The sequence below is a fragment of the Nerophis ophidion genome, linkage group LG03, assembly GCF_033978795.1.
Source record: "Nerophis ophidion isolate RoL-2023_Sa linkage group LG03, RoL_Noph_v1.0, whole genome shotgun sequence".
Lineage (NCBI taxonomy): Eukaryota > Metazoa > Chordata > Actinopteri > Syngnathiformes > Syngnathidae > Nerophis > Nerophis ophidion.
In genome coordinates this window covers 25,767,980-25,792,442 of record NC_084613.1, presented here as the reverse complement: position 1 = coordinate 25,792,442, position 24,463 = coordinate 25,767,980, and the positions used below count along the sequence as shown (strand labels likewise).

The window sequence follows — 24,463 nt, the reverse complement described above, 5'->3', positions numbered from 1 at the left end:
GAGACCTAATCCCGTGGCCACTAAACCGGATCCCCTCAACGCCTTGGCTGCGCCTAGAAATTCTGTCCATAAAAGTTATGAACAGAATAGGTGACAAAGGACAGCCTTGGCGGAGTCCAACCCTCACTGCAAACGTGTCCGACTTACTGCCAGCAATGCGGACCAAGCTCTGACACTGATCATACAGGGAGCGGACTGCCACAATAAGACAGTCCGGTACCCCATACTCTCTGAGCACTCCCCACAGGACTTCCCGAGGGACACGGTCGAATGCCTCCTCCAAGTCCACAAAGCACATGTAGACTGGTTGGGCAAACTCCCATGCACCCTCAAAAACCCTGCCGAGAGTATAGAGCTGGTCCACAGTTCCACAACCAGGACGAAAACCACACTGTTCCTCCTGAATCCGAGGTTCGACTATCCGGCGAAGCCTCCTCTCCAGTACACCTGAATAAACCTTACTGGGAAGGCTGAGGAGTGTGATCCCACAATAGTTGGAACACACCCTCTGGTCCCTCTTCTTAAAGAGAGGGACCACCACCCCGGTCTGCCAATCCAGAGGTACCGCACCCGATGTGCACGCGAGGCTGCAGAGTCTTGTCAACCAAGACAGCCCCACAGCATCCAGAACCTTAAGGAACTCCGGGCGGATCTCATCCACCCCCGGGGCCTTGCCGCCGAGGAGCTTTTTAACTACCTCAGCGACCTCAGGCCCAGAAATAGGAGAGTCCACCACAGATTCCCCAGGCACCGCTTCCTCAAAGGAAGACGTGTTGGTGGGATTGAGGAGGTCTTCGAAGTATTCCCTCCACCGATCCACAACATCTGCAGTCGAAGTCAGCAGAACACCATCCGCACCATACACGGTGTTGATAGTGCACTGCTTCCCCTTCCTGAGGCGGCGTACGGTGGTCCAGAATCGCTTCGAAGCCGTCCGGAAGTCTTTTTCCATGGCTTCCCCGAACTCTTCCCATGTCCGAGTTTTTGCCTCCGCGACCGCTAAAGCTGCACACCGCTTGGCCCGTCGGTACCCGTCCACTGCATCCGGAGTCCTATGAGCCAAAAGAACCCGATAGGACTCCTTCTTCAGCTTGACGGCATCACTCACTGCTGGTGTCCACCAACGGGTTCTGGGACTCAATGTCCCGCACCTCCCTCGTGACATGTTCAAAGTTCTCCCGGAGGTGTGAATTGAAACTCTCTCTGACAGGAGACTCTGCCAGACGTTCCCAGCAAACCCTCACAATGCGTTTGGGCCTGCCAGGTCTGTCCGGTATCCTCCCCCACCATCGCAGCCAACTCACCACCAAGTGGTGATCGGTACAAAGCTCCGCCCCTCTCTTCACCCGAGTGTCCAAAACATAAGGCCGCAAATCCGATGACACAACTACAAAGTCGAACATGGAACTGCGGCCTAGGTGTCCTGGTGCCAAGTGCACATATGGACACCCTTATGTTTGAACATGGTGTTTGTTATGGACAATCCGTGACGAGCACAAAAGTCCAATAACAAAACACCACTCGGGTTTAGATCCGGGCGACCATTCTTCCCAATCACGCCTCTCCAGGTTTCACTGTCGTTGCCAACATGAGCGTTGAAGTCCCTCAGTAGGACAAGGAAATCACCCGGGGGCGCAAATTCCAGTACTCCCTCGAGTGTACCCAAAAAGGGTGGGTATTCTGAACTGCTGTTTGGTGCGTAAGCACAAACAACAGTCAGGACCCGTCCCCCCACCCAAAGGCGAAGGGAAGCTACCCTCTCATCCACTGGGTTGAACTCAAACGTGCAGGCTTTGAGCCGGGGGGCAACCAGAATTGCCACCCCAGCCCGTCGCCTCTCACTGCCGGCAACGCCAGAGTGGAAGAGGGTCCAGTCCCTCTCGAGAGAACTGGTTCCAGAGCCCTTGCTGTGCGTCGAGGTGAGTCCGACTATATCCAGCCGGAACTTTTCTACCTCGCGGACTAGCTCAGGCTCCTTCCCCCCCAGTGAGGTGACGTTCCACGTCCCAAGACCTAGCTTCTGTAGCCGAGGATCGGACCGCCAAGTGCCCTGCCTTCGGCTGCCGCCCAGCTCACAATGCACCCGACCTCTATGGCCCCTCCTATGAGTGGTGAGCCCATTGGAGGGATGACCCACGTTGCCTCTTCGGGCTGTGCCCGGCCGGGCCCCATGGGGACACCAGTCGCTCGCCATCGTGCCCCAACTCCGGGCCTGGCAACAGAGCGGGGCCCCGGTGACCCGCGTCCGGGCGAGGGAAATCTGAGTTAATATTGTTGTAATTCCATAGAAGTCTTTGAGCTGCTCTTTGTCTGATCACTCACCTAGGACCTGTTTGTCTTGGGAGACCCTACCAGGGGGCATGAAAGCCCCCAGACAACATAGCTCCTAGGATCATTGGGACACGCAAACTCCTCTACCACGGTAAGGTAATTGAAGTTAATTGGCATGTATTGGAGCATAGGTTGCTTTTTGAGGAAGTATGGTAATTAAAGCAAGATAGATTTCAGGGGGACAAAACTATCTCTCAAGGTGGAAGGGAATCAAATATGTTACCACAGAGTCCAGCGATGCGGCCCCTGATGTTGGAGTTGAGCAACGTGATGGTGAACTCATTGCTCTGAGGCGTGAATGTCAAAATGTAGCCGTGGTCGGATTTGAGTTGAAGCATCATTCCTCCATATCGCACCAGTTCCAGGCCTGCATACCTCCATGGCAGTGAAAGCTCATCCTGGCCAATCAATGCCTGCAGAAAGGAAGTGAGCGGACAGTGAACCCCCTCGCTGTATGTCAGAGCTGGGCAAATATTTTGACTCAGGGGCCACATTGAGAGAAAAAACGCGTCTGGGTGTCCAAGGTATATGTGTGTATAAATTATATATACACATTTAGCTTTAAAAATCTTCTGTACAGTATGTTTGGGTCCCTTTTTTTCCAGGAACACTAAAACCAAATGTCAAAATGTCTGATAGAATTCTAAAAATTTTGTGACAGACCACCTCAAAAAACGGAATGGAATTTTACAGTTTCTTACTGAATCAGACAGCCAAAATGTACATTAAAATAAATAAAGTGGGAATTACAATATTAACTGTGAACAATAAAACACTGAATATTAACAACATATGAACGTTGCTCCTCTTTTACTTCTCAGACCAGCGCCTCGATAGTTGTGTATCTCTTACAATCAAGCAAAACACAACACAAATGTACAAACCCCGTTTCCATATGAGTTGGGAAATTGTGTTAGATGTAAATATAAACGGAATACGATGATTTGCAAATAATTTTCAACCCATATTCAGTTGAATGCACTACAAAGACAAGATATTTGATGTTCAAACTCATAAACTTTATTTATTTTTTTGCAAACCATAACTAACTTAGAATTCCATGGCTGCAACACGTGCCAAAGTAGTTGGGAAAGGGCATGTTCACCACTGTGTGACACCACCTTTTCTTTTAACAACACTCAATAAACGTTTTGGAACTGAGGAAACTAATTGTTGAAGCTTTGAAAGTGGAATTCTTTCCCATTCTTGTTGTATGTAGAGCTTCAGTCGTTCAACAGTCCGGGGTCTCTGCTGTCGTATTTTACGCTTCATAATGCGCCACACATTTTCCATGGGAGACAGGTCTGGACTGCATTGGGGCCAGGAAAGTACCCACACTCTTTTACTACGAAGCCACGCTGTTGTAACACGTGGCTTGGCATTAACTTGCTGAAATAAGTAGGGGCGTCCATGATAACGTTGCTTGGATGACAACATATGTTGCTCCAAAACCTGTATGGACCTTTCAGCATTAATGGTGCCTTCACAGATGTGTAAGTTACCCATGCCTTCGGCACTAATACACCCCCATACTATCACAGATGCTGGCTTTTGAACTTTGCGCCTATAACAATCCGGATGGTTATTTTCTTCTTTGTTCTGGAGGACACCACGTCCACAGTTTCCAAATATAATTGGAAATGTGGACTCGTCAGACCACAGGACACTTTTCCTCTTTGCATCAGTCCATCTTAGATGAGCTCAGGCCCAGTAAAGCGGGCGGCGTTTCTGGGTGCTGTTGATAAATGGGTTTGGCTTTGCATAGTAGAGTTTTAACTTGCACTTAAAGATGTAGCGACCAACTGTAGTTACTGACAGTGGTTTTATGAAGTGTTCCTGAGCCCATGTGGTGATATCCTTTACACACTGATGTCGGTTTTTGATGCAGTACCGCCTGAGGGATCAAAGGTCTGTAATATCATCGTTTACGTGCAGTGATTTCTCCAGAATCTCTGAACTTTTTGATGATTTTACGGACCGTAGATGGTAAAATCCCTAAATTCCTTGCAATAGCTCGTTGAGAAGCGTTGTTCTAAAACTGTTCGGCAATTTGCTTACAAAGTGGTGACCCTCGCCCCATCCTTGTTTGTGAATTATTTGGCATTTCATGGAAACTGCTTTTATACCCAATCATGGCACCCACCTGTTCCCAATTAGCCTGCACACCTGTGGGATGTTCCAAATAAGTGTTTGATGAGCATTCCTCAACTTTATCAGTATTTATTGCCACCTTTACCAACTTCTTTGTCACATGCTGTGGCATCAAATTCTAAAGTTAATGATTATTTGCAAAAAAAAAAAAAGGTTTATCAGTTTGCTCATTAAATATGTTGTCTTTGTAGCATATTCAATTGAATAGGGGTTGAAAATGATTTGCAAATCATTGTATTCCGTTTATATTTACATCTAACACAATTTCCCAACTCATATGGAAACGGGGTTTGTAACAAAGAGCAAAATATGAATGCAAAGGGTGAATTATATTTATATTTATAGAGCGCTTTTTCTTGAGTGACTCAAAGCGCTTTACATAGTGAAACCCAATATCTAAATTACATGTAAACCAGTGTGGGTGGCACTGGGAGCTGGTGGGAAAAGTGTCTTGCCCAAGGACACAACGGCAATGACTAGGATGGGGGAAGCGGGAATCAATCCTGCAACCCTCAAGTTGCTGGCACGGCCACTCTACCAACCGAGCTATGCTGCCCAGGGTAATAAACACCTACAATATGATATATTATCAAGTAAAAATCTGCTTCTGTTTTTGTTTCTGGCACACACGTTTCAGGCTAGCTGCTCTGAAAACAAACCCTGCCCACTATGCTTTGTTCCTGGTCCGAGCTACTGGGACGTAGATTACCGTAATAACTCGTATAACACCCAAAATCACAGATTTAAACCAGTTAAATACTTTCTATATAGTTCAAGACTTACGGTCATTTAAAAACAGCACTTCACATCATAATGGCGGCTACAGTTTTGATGCTAAAGGTCTAAAAAAATTATGTACAACGTCCGGCGGGTCGGATTGAAAATAAAAAAGGGCTGCATGTGGCCCGCGGGCCGTATTTTGCCCAGGACTGCTGTATGTGATACATAAAAACAACACAAAGACAGCTTACCATCATATCATCCTTCAGCAGGAGTCTATGTGGGCCGTGCATCACCTCGATGGCTTTCATACAGATTCGGCTGTAATGTGCAGAGTCCTGACAAGGTCCGTTGTGGAGGATGACCTCTGAACCTTCACTGATGCCCCTGCTGACAGTGAAAAGGGTGTAGGCGCACAGCCCCTCCGCATCGATCCTGAGAGGCACGCTATCAAATCGCACCACGTGATTGGTGGAGCTGCCCATACAAATGCCTGTCAAACACAGACCGCAGGAAGAGAGTCAGGGAGAGTTACTGAGGTGCAAACCTCATCAGAAATGTACATACAAGGACATTTCCAGTGGCAGCTGCAGGCCTCCTGGACTTTAACAGGTGGCATGTTGTTCCTGCAAGCTGGCGGCTCCAGTTTATTACAGCTGACTTTGTGGCTCTGCATGGTAACGGCGCCGCTGGGATGGCACAGAACCGAATGACAGCCATCCTCCAGCAGCCATGATTCTCCTGGCTGCAGCACGCCAAAAAAAAAGATGAGCAAATGTCATTAAAGGTCTTCATGCAGGCTGACGCCACATGCATATTGAACGACTCACTTTTCTCTCCCTTCCACTGTCATCAACACACACCCCAGGTGGACCAGCTGAGAGCCAAAGCAAACAGCCATCAACTACTGTCACCATCAGTGATATTATAAAAATGACTACAATGCTGGTATGAGGTGAATTATTTTCAACTGTTTCCATGTGTATGTAGGACGGACAGGCACCTCTGCAGATTCTTTCTGCGTAACCGTCGTCCAAAGTCAGCAACATCCGTAACTGTTCCATATTTTTCAGGTGCAGGCTGTTGTCTTGTTTGTGACCCAAAATGGCAAGCTCACTCTTGTCATAGTCCCGACCTACGCCGATGGGGAACACTGACACACCTGAGGGACAGATAAGGCATGAAGTATGATGGCGGCAGTAAATAAATAAGGTTACTTTTTATTGACGTTGTAGCACACTAGTGTCAAACTCAAGGCCCGCCACTTCATTTTATTTGGCCCTCGAAAGCCTGGAAATAATATGTATCAATAAACTACTGTAACTTTTCTTACTAAATGTGATATTTATTTTTATTTTGGGAGAAAAAACATACGTAAACTCTATGTAATCGCAAATTATGTTAACTTATGTTTAATCATGCAAATATATATTATCAAACATTCAAACCATTAAAAAAAAATAGAAATAAATACTAATAATAATGATTTCAGAGCAAGTAATCAATCCAATTGTGCAATGTAAAAGTAGCAATAGATTTCATTGTAAAATTTTGAAATTTACTGTGGTTTTTACAGCATTTTTTTCTAAATGAAAAAAACTGTACTTTTTTTAAACTGTAATAAACTGCGGTGCCGATTTGGCATGTACAGTAATACACCGAAAAATCTAGTTATTGATTTGCGGAGGGGGGGTGGGGTGGGGGGGACCCTAACAAACCGGCAGCTCAGGTGCCAACATTTTACTGTAAAATTGCATTTTTTTTATTTACAGTAAAAAAAAAAAAAGTAAATTTTACAGTCAAATTCTGGCAAATAAGCTGCCTTTTTTTTTCAACCATAAAAACAGCAGTACCGTTTTTCCATTTATAGTAATATACACAAAATTTTGAGGTGAAATTATTGCAACTTACCATATATTTTTTTTAGATTTTAGGTTTTAAAAAATCTACTAATAAAATGCATACATAAATTGTGTAATAATAGTATTCACTGTTATAAGTGGCCTTCTGGGGCCAACCATAACTGCGATGTGGCCCTCAGTGAAAACGACTTTGACACCCCAGTTATAACACCTACGTAAATACTGCCATCTGCTTTTTTCTTTTTCTTGGGTGTGCAGAATGATTGCTCAGTGTGTAATATGGGAGTTACAATCGTGTTTTTGTTATTTGTACATAGTGCAGTCACTTAGTGTGTAATATGTACATGTGCAAAGGTGGTACTCGTGTTGTTCTTTTTTAATACTGTAAGTTTTCTTCATTTTAGTTTCCTGTATATACAGTAAGTAAAGTTGTAGTTTCGACTCATTTGCGTGAAAATCCTGCGTGTGACTGAAGCATTAAGGAGTGGGACTATCCAGGGCTAGCTGCAGCATGCTCAAACAAACACCAGGTAGCATCTGTGAGCAGATAATACTGTATCATTTCTTTCTTTTTTGCACTTACCAGGTCTTATCAGATCGGTCGTGCATTCTTCATGCATTCTTCACTTATGCTCTAAGTGAGGGATAAGGTAAAAACTAACCAAGAACCAATGGAGACTACCATCAAACTTGACAAAAAACCCCATCTCCCTCTCTTGTTTGCTCCACTTTTGGGAGGACAGTCAAAAAAGGTCAAACAAAATCCTTGTTATCCATGGATATAATAGTGCTTTGCAGCATTCCTAGGTAAATAAAAACAACTCCGTGTGGACGCCCACCAATTCCAAAAGACGGTTTTGTAAGAAAACAAACAAAAAAAACCTACACATTTTTAACTGAAGTCTTGTGCTCTTCCAACTATGTGTCAGTCAGCTGCAGACATCAGAGCTGTAAGTTTGTCAATTATGTTTTTAGTTAGTGAAGAGGCTAACATGGTTGCTGTTGTGACAGTGATATTACAGGGTTTCCCACACATTCATTTATTTGTGGCGGCCCGCCACGAAAGAATTACGGCCGCCACAAATAATAAAAAATAAAAACATGTTTTTTTTTCTTTTCTTTTTTTTCGGCTTTTGACTCGCTCGACCGCTCATAAAAGCAATAGGACTCTGTCTGTGAATGGAGCTTGTAGTTACATATTTTATAAATATGTAAATATTATATAAATATGTATATAAATATGTACATAAAGTGTTGTAATTATATTCCAACTCCGCGTTCTTCTTGGTCATCGCCGCCAACCTGTTTTGAGGCGTTATTTATGTTTACATTATATACTAGAGGTTATTTTGAATACTGCTAAATCTGCACTTTTTATAAAACTGTGAATGTTACAGAATATAAGTGTGACTTATTTTGTTATACTGTCAACAGAGGAGAACAAATGCTTTATTTAAATAAATATATTATGTATGAAAGCGGGGCTTCACGGTGGAAGAGGGGTTAGTGCGTCTGCCTCACAATACGGAGGTCCTGCAGTCCTAGGTTCAAATCCAGGCTCGGGATCTTTCTGTGTGGAGTTTGCATGTTCTCCCCGTGAATGCGTGGGTTCCCTCCGGGTACTCCGGCTTCCTCCCACCTCCAAAGACATGCACCTGGGGATAGGTTGATTGGCAACACTAAATTGGCCCTAGTGTGTGAATGTGAGTGTGAATGTTGTCTGTCTATCTGTGTTGGCCCTGCCATGAGGTGGCGACTTGTCCAGGGTGTACGCTGCCTTCCGCCCGATTGTAGCTGAGATAGGCGCCAGCGCCCCCCGCGACCCCGAAAGGGAATAAGCGGTAGAAAATGGATGGATGTATGAAAGCAAGTTCGAGTATTATTGCAAATTTTCACCTTGGTGTGCTGCTCTCCTTGTCACGCATTCAGATATATGTGTCCTTTTTTGGGGATTTCAGTATATGGTCAGCCTAATTTACAGTTGTTTAAAATAAGTGTAATATGGGACCTTTAAGGTATATTGTGTTATTTACCTGCAGCCAGCGCTTCATTTGCTGCTTCTCGGACCTGATCAGTTGACTTGTCAGTCACTATCATCACCACGGCTTTGGCCACGCCCACTCTACCCTCCCTGATGGCAGCCTGCACAGCATATCGTAGCACTGAGCCTGCACAGAGACAGAGCTGTGAGCATAACAAGTCAGGGTGAAGATGTGCAATCACATGTTTTTGTGTCCTCTACTACCAAGTGCCGGGGCAGCGGTCCTCCCTGTGGGAATGTTGTCCACCAAGTTGAGGAGGTGTGACTTGCTCTGGTCCTCCTTCCAGGTGAACTCCGTTGTGACGGTGTCACCGTATTGGATCACACTCACCTGAGTGCCTTTCAGACCTGCAGGGATGTTTTCTTGGCTTGAGGGCCCACAAGATTGTAAGAACTGTGCTAGCTGACTACCCCTACTTTTATTCCTGCTTTTTAAGGTAAACATACCTGAATGTGTATATATATATATATATATATATATATATATATATATATATATATATATAGTATACAAACCCCGTTTCCATATGAGTTGGGAAATTGTGTTAGATGTAAATATAAACGGATTACAATGATTTGCAAATCCTTTTCTACTCATATTTAGTTGAATGCACTACAAAGACAAGATATTTGATGTTCAAACTCATAAACTTTATTTTTTTTGCAAATAATAATTAACTTAGAATTTCATGGCTGCAACTAGTGCCAAAGTAGTTGGTAAAGGGCATGTTCACCACTGTGTTACATCACCTTTTCTTTTAACAACACTCAATAAACGTTTGGGAACTGAGGAAACTAATTGTTGAAGCTTTCAAAGTGGAATTCTTTTCCATTCTTGTTTTATGTAGAGCTTTAGTCGTTCAACAGTCCGGGGTCTCCACTGTTGTATTTTACGCTTCATAATGCGCCACACATTTTCGATGGGAGACATGTCTGGACTGCAGGGGGGCCAGGAAAGTACCCGCACTCTTTTACTACGAAGCCACGCTGTTGTAACACGTGGCTTGGCATTGTTTTGCTGAAATAAGCAGGGGCGTCCATGATAACGTTGCTTGGATGACAACATATGTTGCTCCAAAACCTGTATGGACCATTCAGCATTAATGGTGCCTTCACAGTGTAAGTAACCCATCACAGATGCTGACTTTTGAACTTTGCGCCTATAACAATCCGGATGGTTATTTTCCTCTTTGTTCCGGAGGACACCACGTCCACAGTTACCAAATATTATTTGAAATGTGGACTCGTCGGACCACAGAACACTTTTCCACTTTGCATCAGTCCATCTTAGACTAACTCGGGCCCAGCAAAGCCGGCAGCGTTCCTGGGTGTTGTTGATAAATGGCTTTCGCTTTGCATAGTCAAGTTTTAACTTGCACTTACAGATGTAGCGACTAACTGTAGTTACTGACAGTGGTTTTATGAAGTGTTCCTGAGCCCATGGGGTGATATCCTTTACACACTGATGTCGCTTTTTGATGCAGTACGGCCTGAGGGCTCAAAGGTTCGTAATATCATCGCTTAAGTGTAGTGAATTCTCCAGATTCTCTGAACCTTTTGAGGATTTTACGGACCGTAGATGGTAAAATCCCTAAATTCCTTGCAATAGCTTGTTGAGAAATGTTGTTCTAAAACTGTTCGACAATTTGCTTACAATTGGTGACCCTCGCCCCATCTTTGTTTGTGAATTACATAGCATTTCATGGAAGCTGCTTTTATACCCAATCATGGCACCCACCTGTTCCCAATTAGCCTGCACACCTGTGGGATGTTCCAAATAAGTGTTTGATGAGCATTCCTTAACTTTATCAGTAATAATTGCCACCTTTCCCAACTTCTTTGTCACGTGTTGCTGGCATCAATTTCTAAAGTTAATGATTATTTGCAAAAAAAAAAAATTAGTCATCAGTTTTAACATAAAATGTGTTGTCTTTGTAGCATATTCAACTCAATATGGGTTGAAAATGATTTGCAAATCACTGTATTCCGTTTATATTTATATCTAACACAATTTCCCAACTCATATGTAAACGAAGTTTGTCTATATATATATATATATATATATATATAAGGGTTGTACGGTGTACTGGTATAGTATCGCCTGATAAAGAGGAGCATGTTCGGCAGCGCAGAACCACAGAGTACTTACAAGCAGACACAGTGTGTAGACAGAAAGTGAGAATGGACGCATTTTGGCTTAAAAATTAAAGATAAAGGTGAAGCTATAACACTGAAACGTCCTCAGGAAAAGGTGCTTTAAGACATGGCTAGCTAGCTCGCAGCTAACATCCATCCGCAGTCTGGAGTGTTTTAGCTTCTTCTAAATCACTAATCCTCTCCTAAAGATGACAAATAAAGTAAGTTTCTTACAAGTGTCATCTCTGCAGGACGAGGAATAGCTAGACATGCTTCACTACACACCGGAGCTCACCGGCGTCACAATGTAAACAAACGCTTGGGATGGATCTACACCTGACATCCACTGTAATGATACCAAGTAAAGGAGCGTATCTAGTAGATACTACTATGATTACATCGATATTTTTTAGCATCATAAAATCTTTTTTTGTTTTTTTATTTATTTATATTATCTTTATAAACTAAGGAATTATGTCTTTGGACACACAAGGACTTAAATTATGACTATTGTATGATCCTGGAACGACTTGGTATCAGATTGATACCCAAATTAGTGGTGTCATCCAAAACTAATGTAAAGCATCCAAACAACAGAAGAATAAGTGATTATTACATTTTAACAGAAGTGTAGATAGAACATGATGAAAGAGAAAATAAGCAGATATCAACAGTAAAAGAACAAGTAGTTTAATAATTCATTTTCTACCACTTGTTCTACCAAAATAATAGAATGAGAATTCAGAATCAGAAATACTTTATTAATCCCCGGCGAATGACACAATATGTTACTGCATACGTCAGCATTTATTAGGACCCTCTGTTTGCTTACTTACTAATAAAAGACAAGTTGTCTTGTATGTTCATTATTTTATTTAAGGAAAAACTTGCAATAAGAAACATATGTTTAATATACTGGAAGATTTTTTTATTAAAATAAAGCCAATCATGCAATTTTTTGTGGTCCTCTTTATTTAGAAAAGTATCGATACCGGTACCAGGACAACCCTAATATATATATATATATATATATATATATATATATATATACATATATATATACATTATATATATATATATATATATATATATATATATATATATATATATATATAGATACAGTGGGGCAAAAAAGTATATAGTCAGCCACCGATTGTGCAAGTTCTCCCACTTAAAATGATGACAGAGGTCTGTAATTTTCATCATAGGTACACTTCAACTGTGAGAGACAGAATGTGAAAAGAAATCCAGGAATTCACATTGTAGGAATTTTAAATAATTTATTTGTAAATTATGGTGGAAAATAAGTATTAGGTCAAACATTCAAAGCTCTCACTGATAGAAGGGGGTTTTGGCTCAAAATCTCACGATACATGGCCGCAATCATTCTTTCCTTAACACGGATCAATCGTCCTGTCCCCTTAGCAGAAAAACAGCCCCAAAGCATGATGTTTCCAACCCCATGCTTCACAGTAGGTATGGTGATCTTGGGATGCAACTCAGTATTATTTTTCCTCCAAACACGACGAGTTGAGTTTATACCAAAAAGTTATATTTTGGTTTCATCTGACCACATGACATTCTCCCAATCCTCTGCTGTATCATCCATGTATCCATTTTGGTATAAACTCAACTCGTCCTGTTTGGAGAAATAAGAATACCGAGTTGCATCCCAAGAACACCACACCTACTGTGAAGCATGGGGGTGGAAACATAATGCTTTGGGGCTGTTTTTCTGCTAAGGGGAAAGGACGATTGATCCGTGTTAAGGAAAGAATGAATGGGGCCATGTATCGTGAGATTTTGAGCCAAAACCTCCTTCCATCGGTGAGAGCTTTGAATGGTTGACCAAAAACTTATTTTCCACCATAATTTACAAATAAGATCTTTAAAATTCCTACAATGTGAATTCCTGGATTTTTTTTTCACATTCTGTCTCTCACAGTTGAAGTCTACCTATGATGAAAACTACAGACCTCTGTCATCATTTTAAGTGGGAGAACTTGCACAATCGGTGGCTGACTAAATACTTTTTTGCCCCACTGTGTATATATATATATATATATATATATACATATATATATAAATATTTATTTATAAAAAAATATATATATTTCATTCTATTTTTATTCACGCTTTTAATGCATTAGAAATAAACAGTAGTCGTCAGCTTGTTGGGCGATTGAGTCCCACCTACCTATGTCAGCTGAGTTGATGAAAGCTTTCACAAAAGACTTCATGTCGTCCAACTGCTCCCCGGCCTTCAGTAGGAACAACACATCCACTGGCGTTCTACATGGCACTGAGCAAAAATCATGTTAAGACAGATGAAGGAGTGCTTGTGAAACGATGGCAGTGTTTTTTCTACCTGTAGCTGGGAGGCTGGAGAGTGTGGGATGAACCATGGGTGCCAGTGTCGGGAAGCGTGGTGTGACCGTGAAGTGTGTAATGTTGACAACACGGTGGACAATTTTACTGAGATCGTTGTAGTCGGTCACCATTATTGGACGCTTTGGCGAGCTGATCGGATACAAGTCAAACTCTCGCACTTTTGGGCCGACCCCGATTGGATACACATGGGTTTGGGTGCTTGTGGATGGTGGGCGCGTCACCGTGTCCGTGGGTGGGTTCTCTGTCACAAGGAAGACCAGCTGAGGAGGGGTGGGCCCACGTGACGAAACTGTGGGAGTTTCCTGAAAGGTTGTCGCCAAAGCGGTCCCGGTGTTTGTCTTGTTTCCACCTTGCCAGCGAATCTGCCTGAGTCTTTGTAAGAGCATCATCCTCTGGTACCTCAGGTCCCAGCGATGGATCTCGACTGTCACTGTTATGGAGTACTGGATCACAGTGATGCGGATGAACTTCTCCTTCTCTGCCATCTGAGTGATAACCTTCTCCAGGAACAAGAGAGTCTTGTTGAAGTTGGCCTGTCCGACTGATTTAGAGCCCTCAATGATGAACGTCACTTCTTTGGTTGGAGGCAGAGAGGGTGTGGTGGTCGTTGTGGTGGAGAGGGGTTTTGTAGGGATGGGTTCTGGATGAGGAAGATGGGGGGTGGTGGTTGTGCGAGATATTTCCGGCTTCGGATCCAACCCCAGAGTGCAGAGGTAGTCTGTGACTTCTAAAAGACGATCCGGTAGCTCAGCTGTGCTGCTGAGCACGTAGGCCCTGTTATCGCGGTTGACCTTTGTAATGTCATTGATCTGGGCCATGCTTACCCCCGGACCAAGGGCCACAGTAAGCGTGGTGATGCTATTCTTGCGGAGCATCCTAATGTACGCAGGCATGGGACGAGGGTTGGTGCTGGCCGTCAAGATGACGACGACGCGACCGGTGTGTTCCCGTTTGTTCTTATCGTAGATGTTGTAAGCCAGGTATTTGATAGCCTCGTCCAAGAAGGCTGCATCCCCTCCGATATAGTGCAGTTCACGCACGGTCTTCTTAAACAGCCACTTTTGGACCTACATGGAAAATAACTGTTATCAGAGCTTTGAGAGTAAGTCAACAAACCCAAACATTTGCTGTGGTTCAACCTATAATCTCAATAAATAATTGATCATCAAGCAGCAGGGATGGGTACCTTTCACTTTTAAATTGATATGGTACCAATTACCGGGACCTGGGAATCGATACCGGAACTCAATGGAACTAACTTTCAATAAATACTATAAATGTAAATAAATACATAAATAAATAAATAATTTAATATAAAAAAATACATACATAAATTTTTAGTGTAACATTCAACTGATGATGATAACTGTGTTACCAAGTTATATATTTTTTCTCACATTTCTGAGACTTATTTAATGCAGTCATTCATTTCAGTTTGTTTTGGGTGTGTTGCCGTAATCAGAAAGTAGTCTTTGCCATTGCGTTGAATGTGCCAGTGTTGTTTTTTTGTTGAGCCCTACAGTGTGTTTATGCTGTAAGTATTGTACTTATTACACACCAGATATTAGACTGTAACGTGCATCTTAGTTGTAGTTTAGACTACCAAAATTTGAGGTGGGAAATCGCTAATGCTAATCGGTATCATTTACACATTGCGCTTCTAATATTGCGGCTTCATCACATTCCAGTGAGGAGAGCAGTGGGCAGCAGCGGTGCCGCGCCCGGGAATCATTTATGGTGATTTAACCCCCAATTGCAACCCTTGATGCTGAGTGCCAAGCAGGGAGGCAATGGGTCCCATTTTTTTGTAGTCTTTGGTATGACTCGGCCGGGGTTTGAACTCACAACCTACCGATCTCAGGGCGGACACTCTAACCACTAGGCCACTGAGTAGAGCACCAAATTCCGTACACATCTGCATCAGGTAGACTCACAATTTCTTCACCAATTCATAATTAATGTTGGTTTTAGTAAATTCATGATCATCATTATTAGTAACATGTACACTTTAAGTCAATGTTTTGGAAATACATGATGCATTTTAGTGCGTTTCGGTGACGGAGAGTAACCACATTTCTAATTTGGGTCTTTAAAAGCTGACGTAAAGACATACTGTCGAAGCACAACAACTTGGCGGCATTAGGAATTTAATGTAGAAAATCCAATTGGATATATTTTGAATCGCTTTACTGCTGTCCTCTTGAGACAGATATTAGATGAGAGGGGATTTAAAACAAATGAAAAAGGATGCCAGATAAGCACGGCAAATTACCACCTGATCTGATGAGGTTCCACATACAGTACTTACAATAGTCTGAACATGAGAAATAAAGGAAATTCCATGTTAAGGTTAAAGGCCTACTGAAAAGAGATTTTCTTATTTAAACAGGGCAGGTCCATTCTATGCGTCATACTTGATCATTTTGCGATATTGCCATATTTTTGCTGAAAGGATTTAGTAGAGAACATCCACGATAAAGTTCGCAACTGGAGAAAAGCCCTGCCTCTACCAGAAGTCGCAGAAAATGACGTCACATGTTGATGACTCCTCACATATTCACATTGTTTTTAATGGGAGCCTCCAACAAAAACAGCTATTCGAACCGAGAAAATGACAATTTCCCCATTAATTTGAGCGAGGATGAAAGATTTGTGTTTGAGGATATTGATAGCGACGGACTACAAAAAAAACAAAAAAACAAACAATTAAAAAAAAAAAAAAACGTGATTGCAATCGCGTTGCATTGAGACGGATTCATATGTTTTTAGAGACATTTACTAGGATAATTCTGGGAAATCTCTTATCCTTCTATTGTGTTGCTAGTGTTTTAGTGAGTTTAACAGTACCTGATAGTCGGAAGTGTACCTCCACGGCCGGGTGTTGACGAGCAGTGTCTCGGGGAAGTTGACGGCAGCTGTACGGGAGGCGCAAGCTCAGCTGATATCCGGTTAGTGGCGAATTTTTAACCACAATTTTCTCACCGAAACCTGCTGATTGACATGTAGTCGGGATCCATGTCCGCTGTGATCCATAGTAAAGTTTCAACTCTGTGAATTTTAAACAAGGAATCACCGTGTGTTTGTGTGGCTAAAGGCCAAACCTTCCCAACTCCATCTTTCTACGGTGACTTCTCCAATATTAATTGAACAAATTGCAAAAGATTCAGCAACACAGATGTCCAAAATACTGTGTAATTATGCCGTTAAAGCAGACAGACGAATTTTAGCTGTATGTGTGTGCAGCGCTCATTTTCATAACAGCCCGTGACGTCACGCGTACACGTCATCATTACGCGACGTTTTCAAGAAAAAAGCCCCGGGAAATTTAAAATTGCAATTTAGTAAACTAAAAAGGCCGTATTGGCATGTGTTGCAATGTTAACATTTCATCATTGATGTATAAACTATCAGACTGCGTGGTGGGTAGTAGTGGGTTTCAGTAGGCCTTTAAGCTGATGAAGGAGGCGGATGCAACTTGATCTTACATGACAGCGTCTAATCCTGCATTCAAAACTGATATCTAAATCAGATAGAGTTCTCGTTTTTTTTTATATGCAAACTTTTCGGTTTACCAACTTTTACATTGGACCATATATGTCTCTGTGTGCAAACCATGTCTCTGTGTAAGAATGCTTCATTCATTAATGTTGTGTCCTGCTGGCAGCCGTTTTGGGCTTGCTCGTATTGAGGAGATTGCGGAAGCCGGCTTTGTGCGAAAGCAAGTTTTTAATTGTGACGAGAACTGACTTTTCTGGAAAAAGGTGCCAAAGCGGACTTATTACACAGCAGAGAAAAAGACTACCTCTCGTAAGCGGCGTCACACACACACACACACACACACACACACACACACACACACACACACACACACACACACACACACACACACACACACACACACACACACACACAGACGCCATCCCCCCGCATTTCTCTTTTTAGTTTACTTCAGTTCACTTTCAGTTTATTTCGAACATGCATACGATACAATGTAATGCATCACATACTTCCGGTTGTTTCATTATAGCACAACCGAAAAGGAGTAGGAACAAGCAGAGCTGCTTTGGCAAAGGAGCAGCGCAGGAGAGGACCTTTGCCGATGTTGATGTACTGTCAATGGATTACATTTTTTTTTTAAATGTGAAGTGAATTATATTTATATAGCGCTTTTCTTTTAATTTTCCTGAAGGAACTCTAATGAAGGAATCAATATAGTACTGTCTCTCTATCTTCTCTAGTGACTCAAAGAGCTTTACATAGATACAATATCTTTACAATATCTAAGTTACATTCAAACCAGTGTGGGTGGCACTGGGAGCAGGTGGGTAAAGTGTCTTGCCCAAAGACACAACGGTAATGACTAGGATGGCGGAAACGGGGATCGAACCTGGAACCCTCAAGTTGCTGGCAAGGCCGCTCTACCAACCGAGCTATACCACTAATGTTCATTGTTGTAGCAATAAGATTTTTAAAGTCAACGTTTTATGTGATTTTCTGATCCTTTCTGAGGGCCCTAAAGGGACTTATGTGTGTGTGCACGTGATGGCAGAGCAGCGCATTCATGACAGTTCAATTTGTTATTGTTGTTGTTTTGGCTGGTTACCAAAAATACAATGGATTCATTACCTCCTTAATATGGTCGTTTGATATATAATATTAATATCAATTTGATTTACAGTACAGGCCAAAAGTTTGGACACACCTTCTCCTCATTCAAGGCATTTTCTTTAATTTCATGACTATTTACATTGTAGATTGTCACTGAAGGCATCAAAACTCTGAATGAATACATGTGGAGTTATGTACTTAACAGAAATAGTGAAATAACTGAAAACATGTTTTATATTGTAGTTTCTTCAAAATAGCCACCCTTTGCTTTGATTATTGCTTTGCACACTCTTGGCATTCTCTTGATGAGCTTCAAGAGGTGGTCGCCTGAAATTATTTTCACTTCAGAGGTGTCATAGTTTTGATGCCTTCAGTGACAATCTACGATGTAAATAGTCATGAAAATAAAGAAAACACATTGAAATGAGAAGGTGTGTCCAAACCTTTGGCCTGTACTGTATATTGTGTTCAAAGTATACAAACCTTAACTAAAGATGGATATTTTTCGAGGCTGAAACCTATTATTTGGCTCATTATAACAACGTTTTGATTTAATATCCCTGTTCAAATCGAGGTACAACTGTATTAATGACATTAAATGTGGATAGATAAACTACAAAAGGTATCATAGGTCATCTTACCTGCAGGTCATAGGTTTTGACCCCAGATTGGAAAAGTAGTACTGTGGCTCGAGTGTGAGCGGAACCCATGCGGAAACGTTCGATCACTCCCAGTATAAAATTTTTGGTGGCCTCGAACTCATTTTCACTCAGCGCCGTGGAGGCATCCAATAGGAAAGCCAGATCCATGGCTCGATCACACGTCCCCTCGGGCATCACGGTGGTCATGGATAGAGATGTCACGGTGGCGGAGGGAAGGGTCGGCGCGGCAGTGGTAGCGGGGCAAGCCTCGCATGCTAGGGTGTTGTTGTTGCAGTGACTTGAGGACACATCACAGCGAAAGCACTTTAGTTAATGCGAATGACCAAGCATGAATTAGCATGCAAGTAGACCTTATTACCATATTTTGCAATGGGCGGGGTCATGACGGCTGATGATGACTTTGTTGCCGTGAGAGATTCTCTGACCCTCGTGCACGCACACCTGACACTGAGAGGGATCAACACACCTCATGGCCACCTCATCCAACAGCTGGCCTGGGAGCAACAATGTTAGGGGTTAAACACGTGCAATAGCGCATTCCATTGAGTTATTAAATAGTTTGGACCATTTCAGACACCTGGGGGGCAGTAGGCATGACATCCTTCCACGCATGTGAGAGAACACTGGAGGGGGTCAGGGTGCTGGCAGGTGACGGGACAGGCAGGCCCACAAGTGTTGTATCTCCACTGGCATAACTCCTCTCCTGAAGTTAGGCTCTTTGGATTTAGCCCCTCGCAGCTCATCGCTATTGAGAGGTGTGCGTGACATTTTCATTTCTGACAACTGCACAGACTGAAATACTGAAATGTAAATCCAAGTTCTTATTAGATATTACAGTGAAACCTCGATTTACGGTTTAAACAGGTTCTTGAACAGGGTTTGTGAATGGAAATGTTTGTACAGTGAAGAAAATGTCTCTATAAGAAACAATGTACATATGAATATTGGGTTCCAGCCTAGACAAAAGTGCATATTTTAGTGAAGGTTTGTACACTTTGAACAAAGTGTTTGAAAATAATATACAGTACTGAATATCAAACATAAGAGGGTGATGGATCAACTTTCTCTTTATTAACAAGCTGAAGTGTGAGGTATGCAATGCTCTGCCAACACACTCACAAACAAAAAAATACCCTTGGTGCCCTCACAAATGATCAGAAATCACAAAATGTTTAACATTAAAGCTCCACTTATTAAAGGCCTACTGAAACCCACTACTACCGACCACGCAGTCTGATAGTTTATATATCAATGATGAAATATTATCATTGCAACACATGCAAATACGGCCTTTTTAGTTTACTAAATTGCAATTTTAAATTTCCCGCGAGTTTCTTGTTGAAAACGTCGCGGAATGATGACGCGTACGCGTGACGTCACGGACTGTAAGGAAATATTAGCGCTGCACCACTAGCGGCTAAAAGTCGTTTGCTTTAATCGCATAATTACACAGTATTTTGGACATCTATGTTGCTGAATCTTTTGCAATTTACTCATTTAATAATGAAGACTATAAAGAACAATGATGTCTGTGGAAAGCGGTAGATTGCAGCTGTCTTTAGCACCGAGACACAGCCGGTGTTTCTTCGTTTGTTGTGAAGCAGAGTGGTCAAGCGAACATGTTTTCTCTACGTCAACCAGCATGTTTTTGGATGGGGAAATTGTGATATATATATTACCGGAGGACATCAGTAGATTATTCGTCATCCTGCAATAGTTGTCAAACAAGGCAGCGGTGAGCTTGGCTCCTCGGCTTCTCTCTGAGACACTGCGTGTTCACCGCAGCCACCCGACCTCGAGGTATGTCTTTACAATCTTTAAAATCTCACTTAAACACTATTAAAACAATAAGCAGATAAGGGATCTTCCAGAATTATCCTAGTAAATGTGTTTAATTACATCTGAAACGCTCACACTGCCGCCGCCTGGAATCGTCGCTTTTATTTTTTCTAGTCCTTCACTATCAATATCCTAATTCACAAATCTTTCATCCTCGCTCAAATTAATGGGGAGATTGTCGCTTTCTCGGTCCGAATTGCTCTTACTGCTGGTGGCTCCCATTAAAAACAATGTGAATATGTGTGGAGCCCTGCAACTCGTGACGTCACGCGGACATACTTCCGGTAAAGTTAGGACTTTTCTATTAGCGACCAAAAGTTGCGAACTTTATCGTAGAGGTTCTTTACTAAATCCTTTCAGCAAAAATATGGCAATAACGCGAAATTATCAATTATGACACATAGAATGGACCTGCTATTCCCGTTTAAATAAGAACATCTCATTTCAGTAGGCCTTTAACTTTCCCTTTTAGTTTATTTTGGCGGGACCACGTAAATAAGAGTGCCCACAAAACGACGCATCCTGAAGCAACTGTCAAAAAGCGACTAGGAGATGGTTTGTAAAACATAATCTCTACATTATGTTGACCAAATAACCACCATTACATGTTATGTAGACCACAAGGAAGTGTTTTCAATTTAGGAAAAAATCATATTATGACCCAATTAATGCGCCTATAGTATGGAAAAAAAACAGAATAGACCCGCTCATCAGCAGTACGCCTTATAATCCGGTGCGCCCTATGGTTCGGAAAATACAATATTCATGTTTACATTGTTATTTATAGGGAACTCTGCTTCTCTATACAAATGTTTCGATTTACGAACCATGTTCAAGAACCAATTAAGTCTGTACATCGACATTCCACTCTATGTGAAAAACAACCAAACATAGTCATAGTTTAGCTTGGTTGATCCTCTCAAGCCTTGCGCCCGATTGTAGCTGAGATAGGCGCCAGCGCCCCCCGCGACCCCAAAAGGGAATAAGCGGTAGAAAATGGATGGATGGAAGGGCTTTAGGAGTGCAAAGGACCACAGAATATACTATTCACACTTACGGCAAAGCTCAGTGGACCTCCAGCTGACAGAAACATCCCTCTCGGAACAAGCCTGCGCATAGGCTGCAATAACGTCACAAAAGCAAGCGCAGTCGCCAACTGATGGACATGAGCACGCTGCGTCGACACACATCCCCATGTAGGGCTCGGCAGCAACCTAAAGACACATAAAGGGAAGAATCCTTCTGTAAACTTCCTGCAATGAAAAGTACAACTGTGCAATCCAGAGAGATCCAACATATGAACGGGATGAAAACATTTGCATTGTCAAAGATTATAATAATCAGATGAACAGATGAATTGTGCAATTGCAATTTGGAATCTCACCATAATTTGCTGGAAAAGTAAAGACACGCTAGGAAACATCAGCTCTGTGTGATTATTTTGTGAACAATTGCAGATGAGTACAGAGGAAAAGTGTGATGATAACCATAGAAACAAATATGGGCAGAGTAAAAAACGAGCACATACTAGGGGTGCAAGGGAAAGATACTTAACGGGCTTAAATGAGGATTTATGACGCCATACAGATAAATCTGATAACATTAAAGAATAACTCTGATAAAAAATAAACAAAGACGAGAAATTATCCGTACTATGTTGTAGTTACAGTGTGCAAACCAAGCACTTTTTTCTCCCCACTCTGCCGTGCTGTAAAACAGCGTGTCTGAGCTCGCTGTAAAAAAAATGATTGTGTGGGAGAGAGAGACAATTTGCACCAAATATTCTGCAAACATTCCACCAAGGAAGGAAAAGAAAAATTCGAGATACCACATATCAAACCTTATCAGCCACCTGAAATGTGAGCATTGCTGCGACGGTGTTTTGGAAATCATATAAAGACGCCAAATATGCTGTTCGATTTAAATCGAAAAGATAATATAAATACAGTAAGTGTCGGCCTTGAGAAGAAGGAACTTATCTGTTTAAGTATTGGCTTGAAAAAAAGATGAGCATCCCAAGCGCACACACTAATTCATTGGACAAAACATGCAACACTGAGCATACAGTACAATTACTTAAACATACAAGCATACGCATACTGTATTTACCACACACAATAACTATAAAAAACACACAAAAATTCAAGATGCTCCCTGCCTAACAACATACAACAACACTTATCAAATTGAGTAATTAATACCTATCAAATGCCACTAGATGACAGGACTGCCCTTTCAAGTTGTCTAAAAGTTAGGTTATTTTGAATTAATTTCACTTTAGTTTATAGGATTAAAATTATATTCATATAATTATATGATGTTTCAAAACGTTGTTGATTTTGACCCTGAAACTGACAAGTTTGTGTCCTGTTGTCTTCTAAGGGAATACTTTATCATAACACCACTGTGTTTGATGATGATAAGCCTTGGACAAACAAATTCACTTTACATTATATCCTATGGGGAAAATTTTAAAAAGCTAAAGAGGAACTGCACTTGAAAAAAATTGCCCATCATTCACAATCCCTATGTAAAACCAAAGCACTTGCTTCTTTTTTTTTAAGCATTCTAATTCACAATATCCATCCATCATCTTCCGCTTATCCGAGGTCGGGTCGCGGGGGCAGCAGCCTAAGCAGGGAAGCCCAGACTTCCCTCTCCCCAGCCACTTCGTCTAGCTCTTCCCGAGGGATCCCGAGGTGTTCCCCGGCCAGCCGGGAGACATAGTCTTCCCAACGTGTCCTGGGTCTTCCCCGTGGCCTCCTACCGGTTGGACGTGCCCTAAACACCTCCCTAGGGAGGCGTTCGGGTGGCATCCTGACAAGATGCCCGAGCCACCTCATCTGGCTCCTCTCGATGTGGAGGAGCAGCGGCTTTACTTTGAGTCTCTCCTGGATGGCAGAGCTTCTCACCCTATCTCTAAGGGAGAGACCCGCCACACGGCGGAGGAAACTCATTTCGGCCACTTGTACCCGTGATCTTATCCTTTCAGTCATGACCCAAAGCTCATGACGATAGGTGAGGATGGGAACGTAGCTCGACCGGTAAATTGAGAGCTTTGCCTTCCGGCTCAGCTCCTTCTTCACCACAACGGATCGATACAACGTCCGTATTACTGAAGACGCCGCACCGATCCGCCTGTCGATCTCACGATCCACTCTTCCCCCACTCGTGAACAAGACTCCTAGGTACTTGAACTCCTCCACTTGGCTAAAAATGTAGCTAATGGTAGTAGTCTATTGCGCACATAGAGCCTTCTAAAATCATCCAAAAACCGCCAATATACCCCATTTACATGCCGCGACCTAATATATCAATTAAGTATTAGCAATAATGTTATTATAAGTGCTAACGCCGAGGAACTACTTTTACAGCGCCGTGATCACAGAGTGCTAATTGGCTTATGCTGCTATGTTGACACGTTGACCCAGGGAGCTGCTGCATTGTCTCTGGGTTGGTAAAATTTAATTTCTAGATTATAAATCATACCATACCATACCATACAAACTTTATTTATAAAGCCCTTTAAAAACAACCACAGTTAAAGAACAATGGATATGTAGAAGGTTGTGGCCATACACCAAGAAAATGCTCAACTTTGACATCCAACTTGAAGAGTCGCTTGTTTTTGTTTTGTTTTTATAACTTGCTCGAGAGTTATGAGTAATTTGATTCTAAATGAGAAGGTATGAACATCCCATCAGTCGGAATCCAAGGGAAAG

At 42.3% G+C, this 24,463-nt stretch overlaps 1 protein-coding gene across 2 annotated transcripts in view; it reads right to left on the bottom strand.

Annotated features, from left to right (window-relative positions):
• The window catches only part of vwf (von Willebrand factor), a 100,877-nt gene that overhangs the window by 25,452 nt on the left and 50,962 nt on the right, over positions 1–24,463 (bottom strand). For both annotated transcript variants that reach the window (XM_061894755.1, XM_061894756.1), the window contains 13 exons: positions 21,799–21,955; positions 19,480–19,647; positions 19,261–19,396; positions 18,882–19,179; positions 13,610–14,699; positions 13,439–13,543; positions 9,310–9,453; positions 9,098–9,232; positions 6,206–6,364; positions 6,033–6,079; positions 5,770–5,947; positions 5,454–5,695; positions 2,555–2,744 (listed from right to left, as the gene is read on the bottom strand). In XM_061894755.1, the coding sequence (XP_061750739.1) occupies positions 2,555–2,744; positions 5,454–5,695; positions 5,770–5,947; positions 6,033–6,079; positions 6,206–6,364; positions 9,098–9,232; positions 9,310–9,453; positions 13,439–13,543; positions 13,610–14,699; positions 18,882–19,179; positions 19,261–19,396; positions 19,480–19,647; positions 21,799–21,955 (3,049 nt within the window). The remainder of the gene's footprint in view (positions 1–2,554; positions 2,745–5,453; positions 5,696–5,769; positions 5,948–6,032; positions 6,080–6,205; positions 6,365–9,097; positions 9,233–9,309; positions 9,454–13,438; positions 13,544–13,609; positions 14,700–18,881; positions 19,180–19,260; positions 19,397–19,479; positions 19,648–21,798; positions 21,956–24,463) is intronic.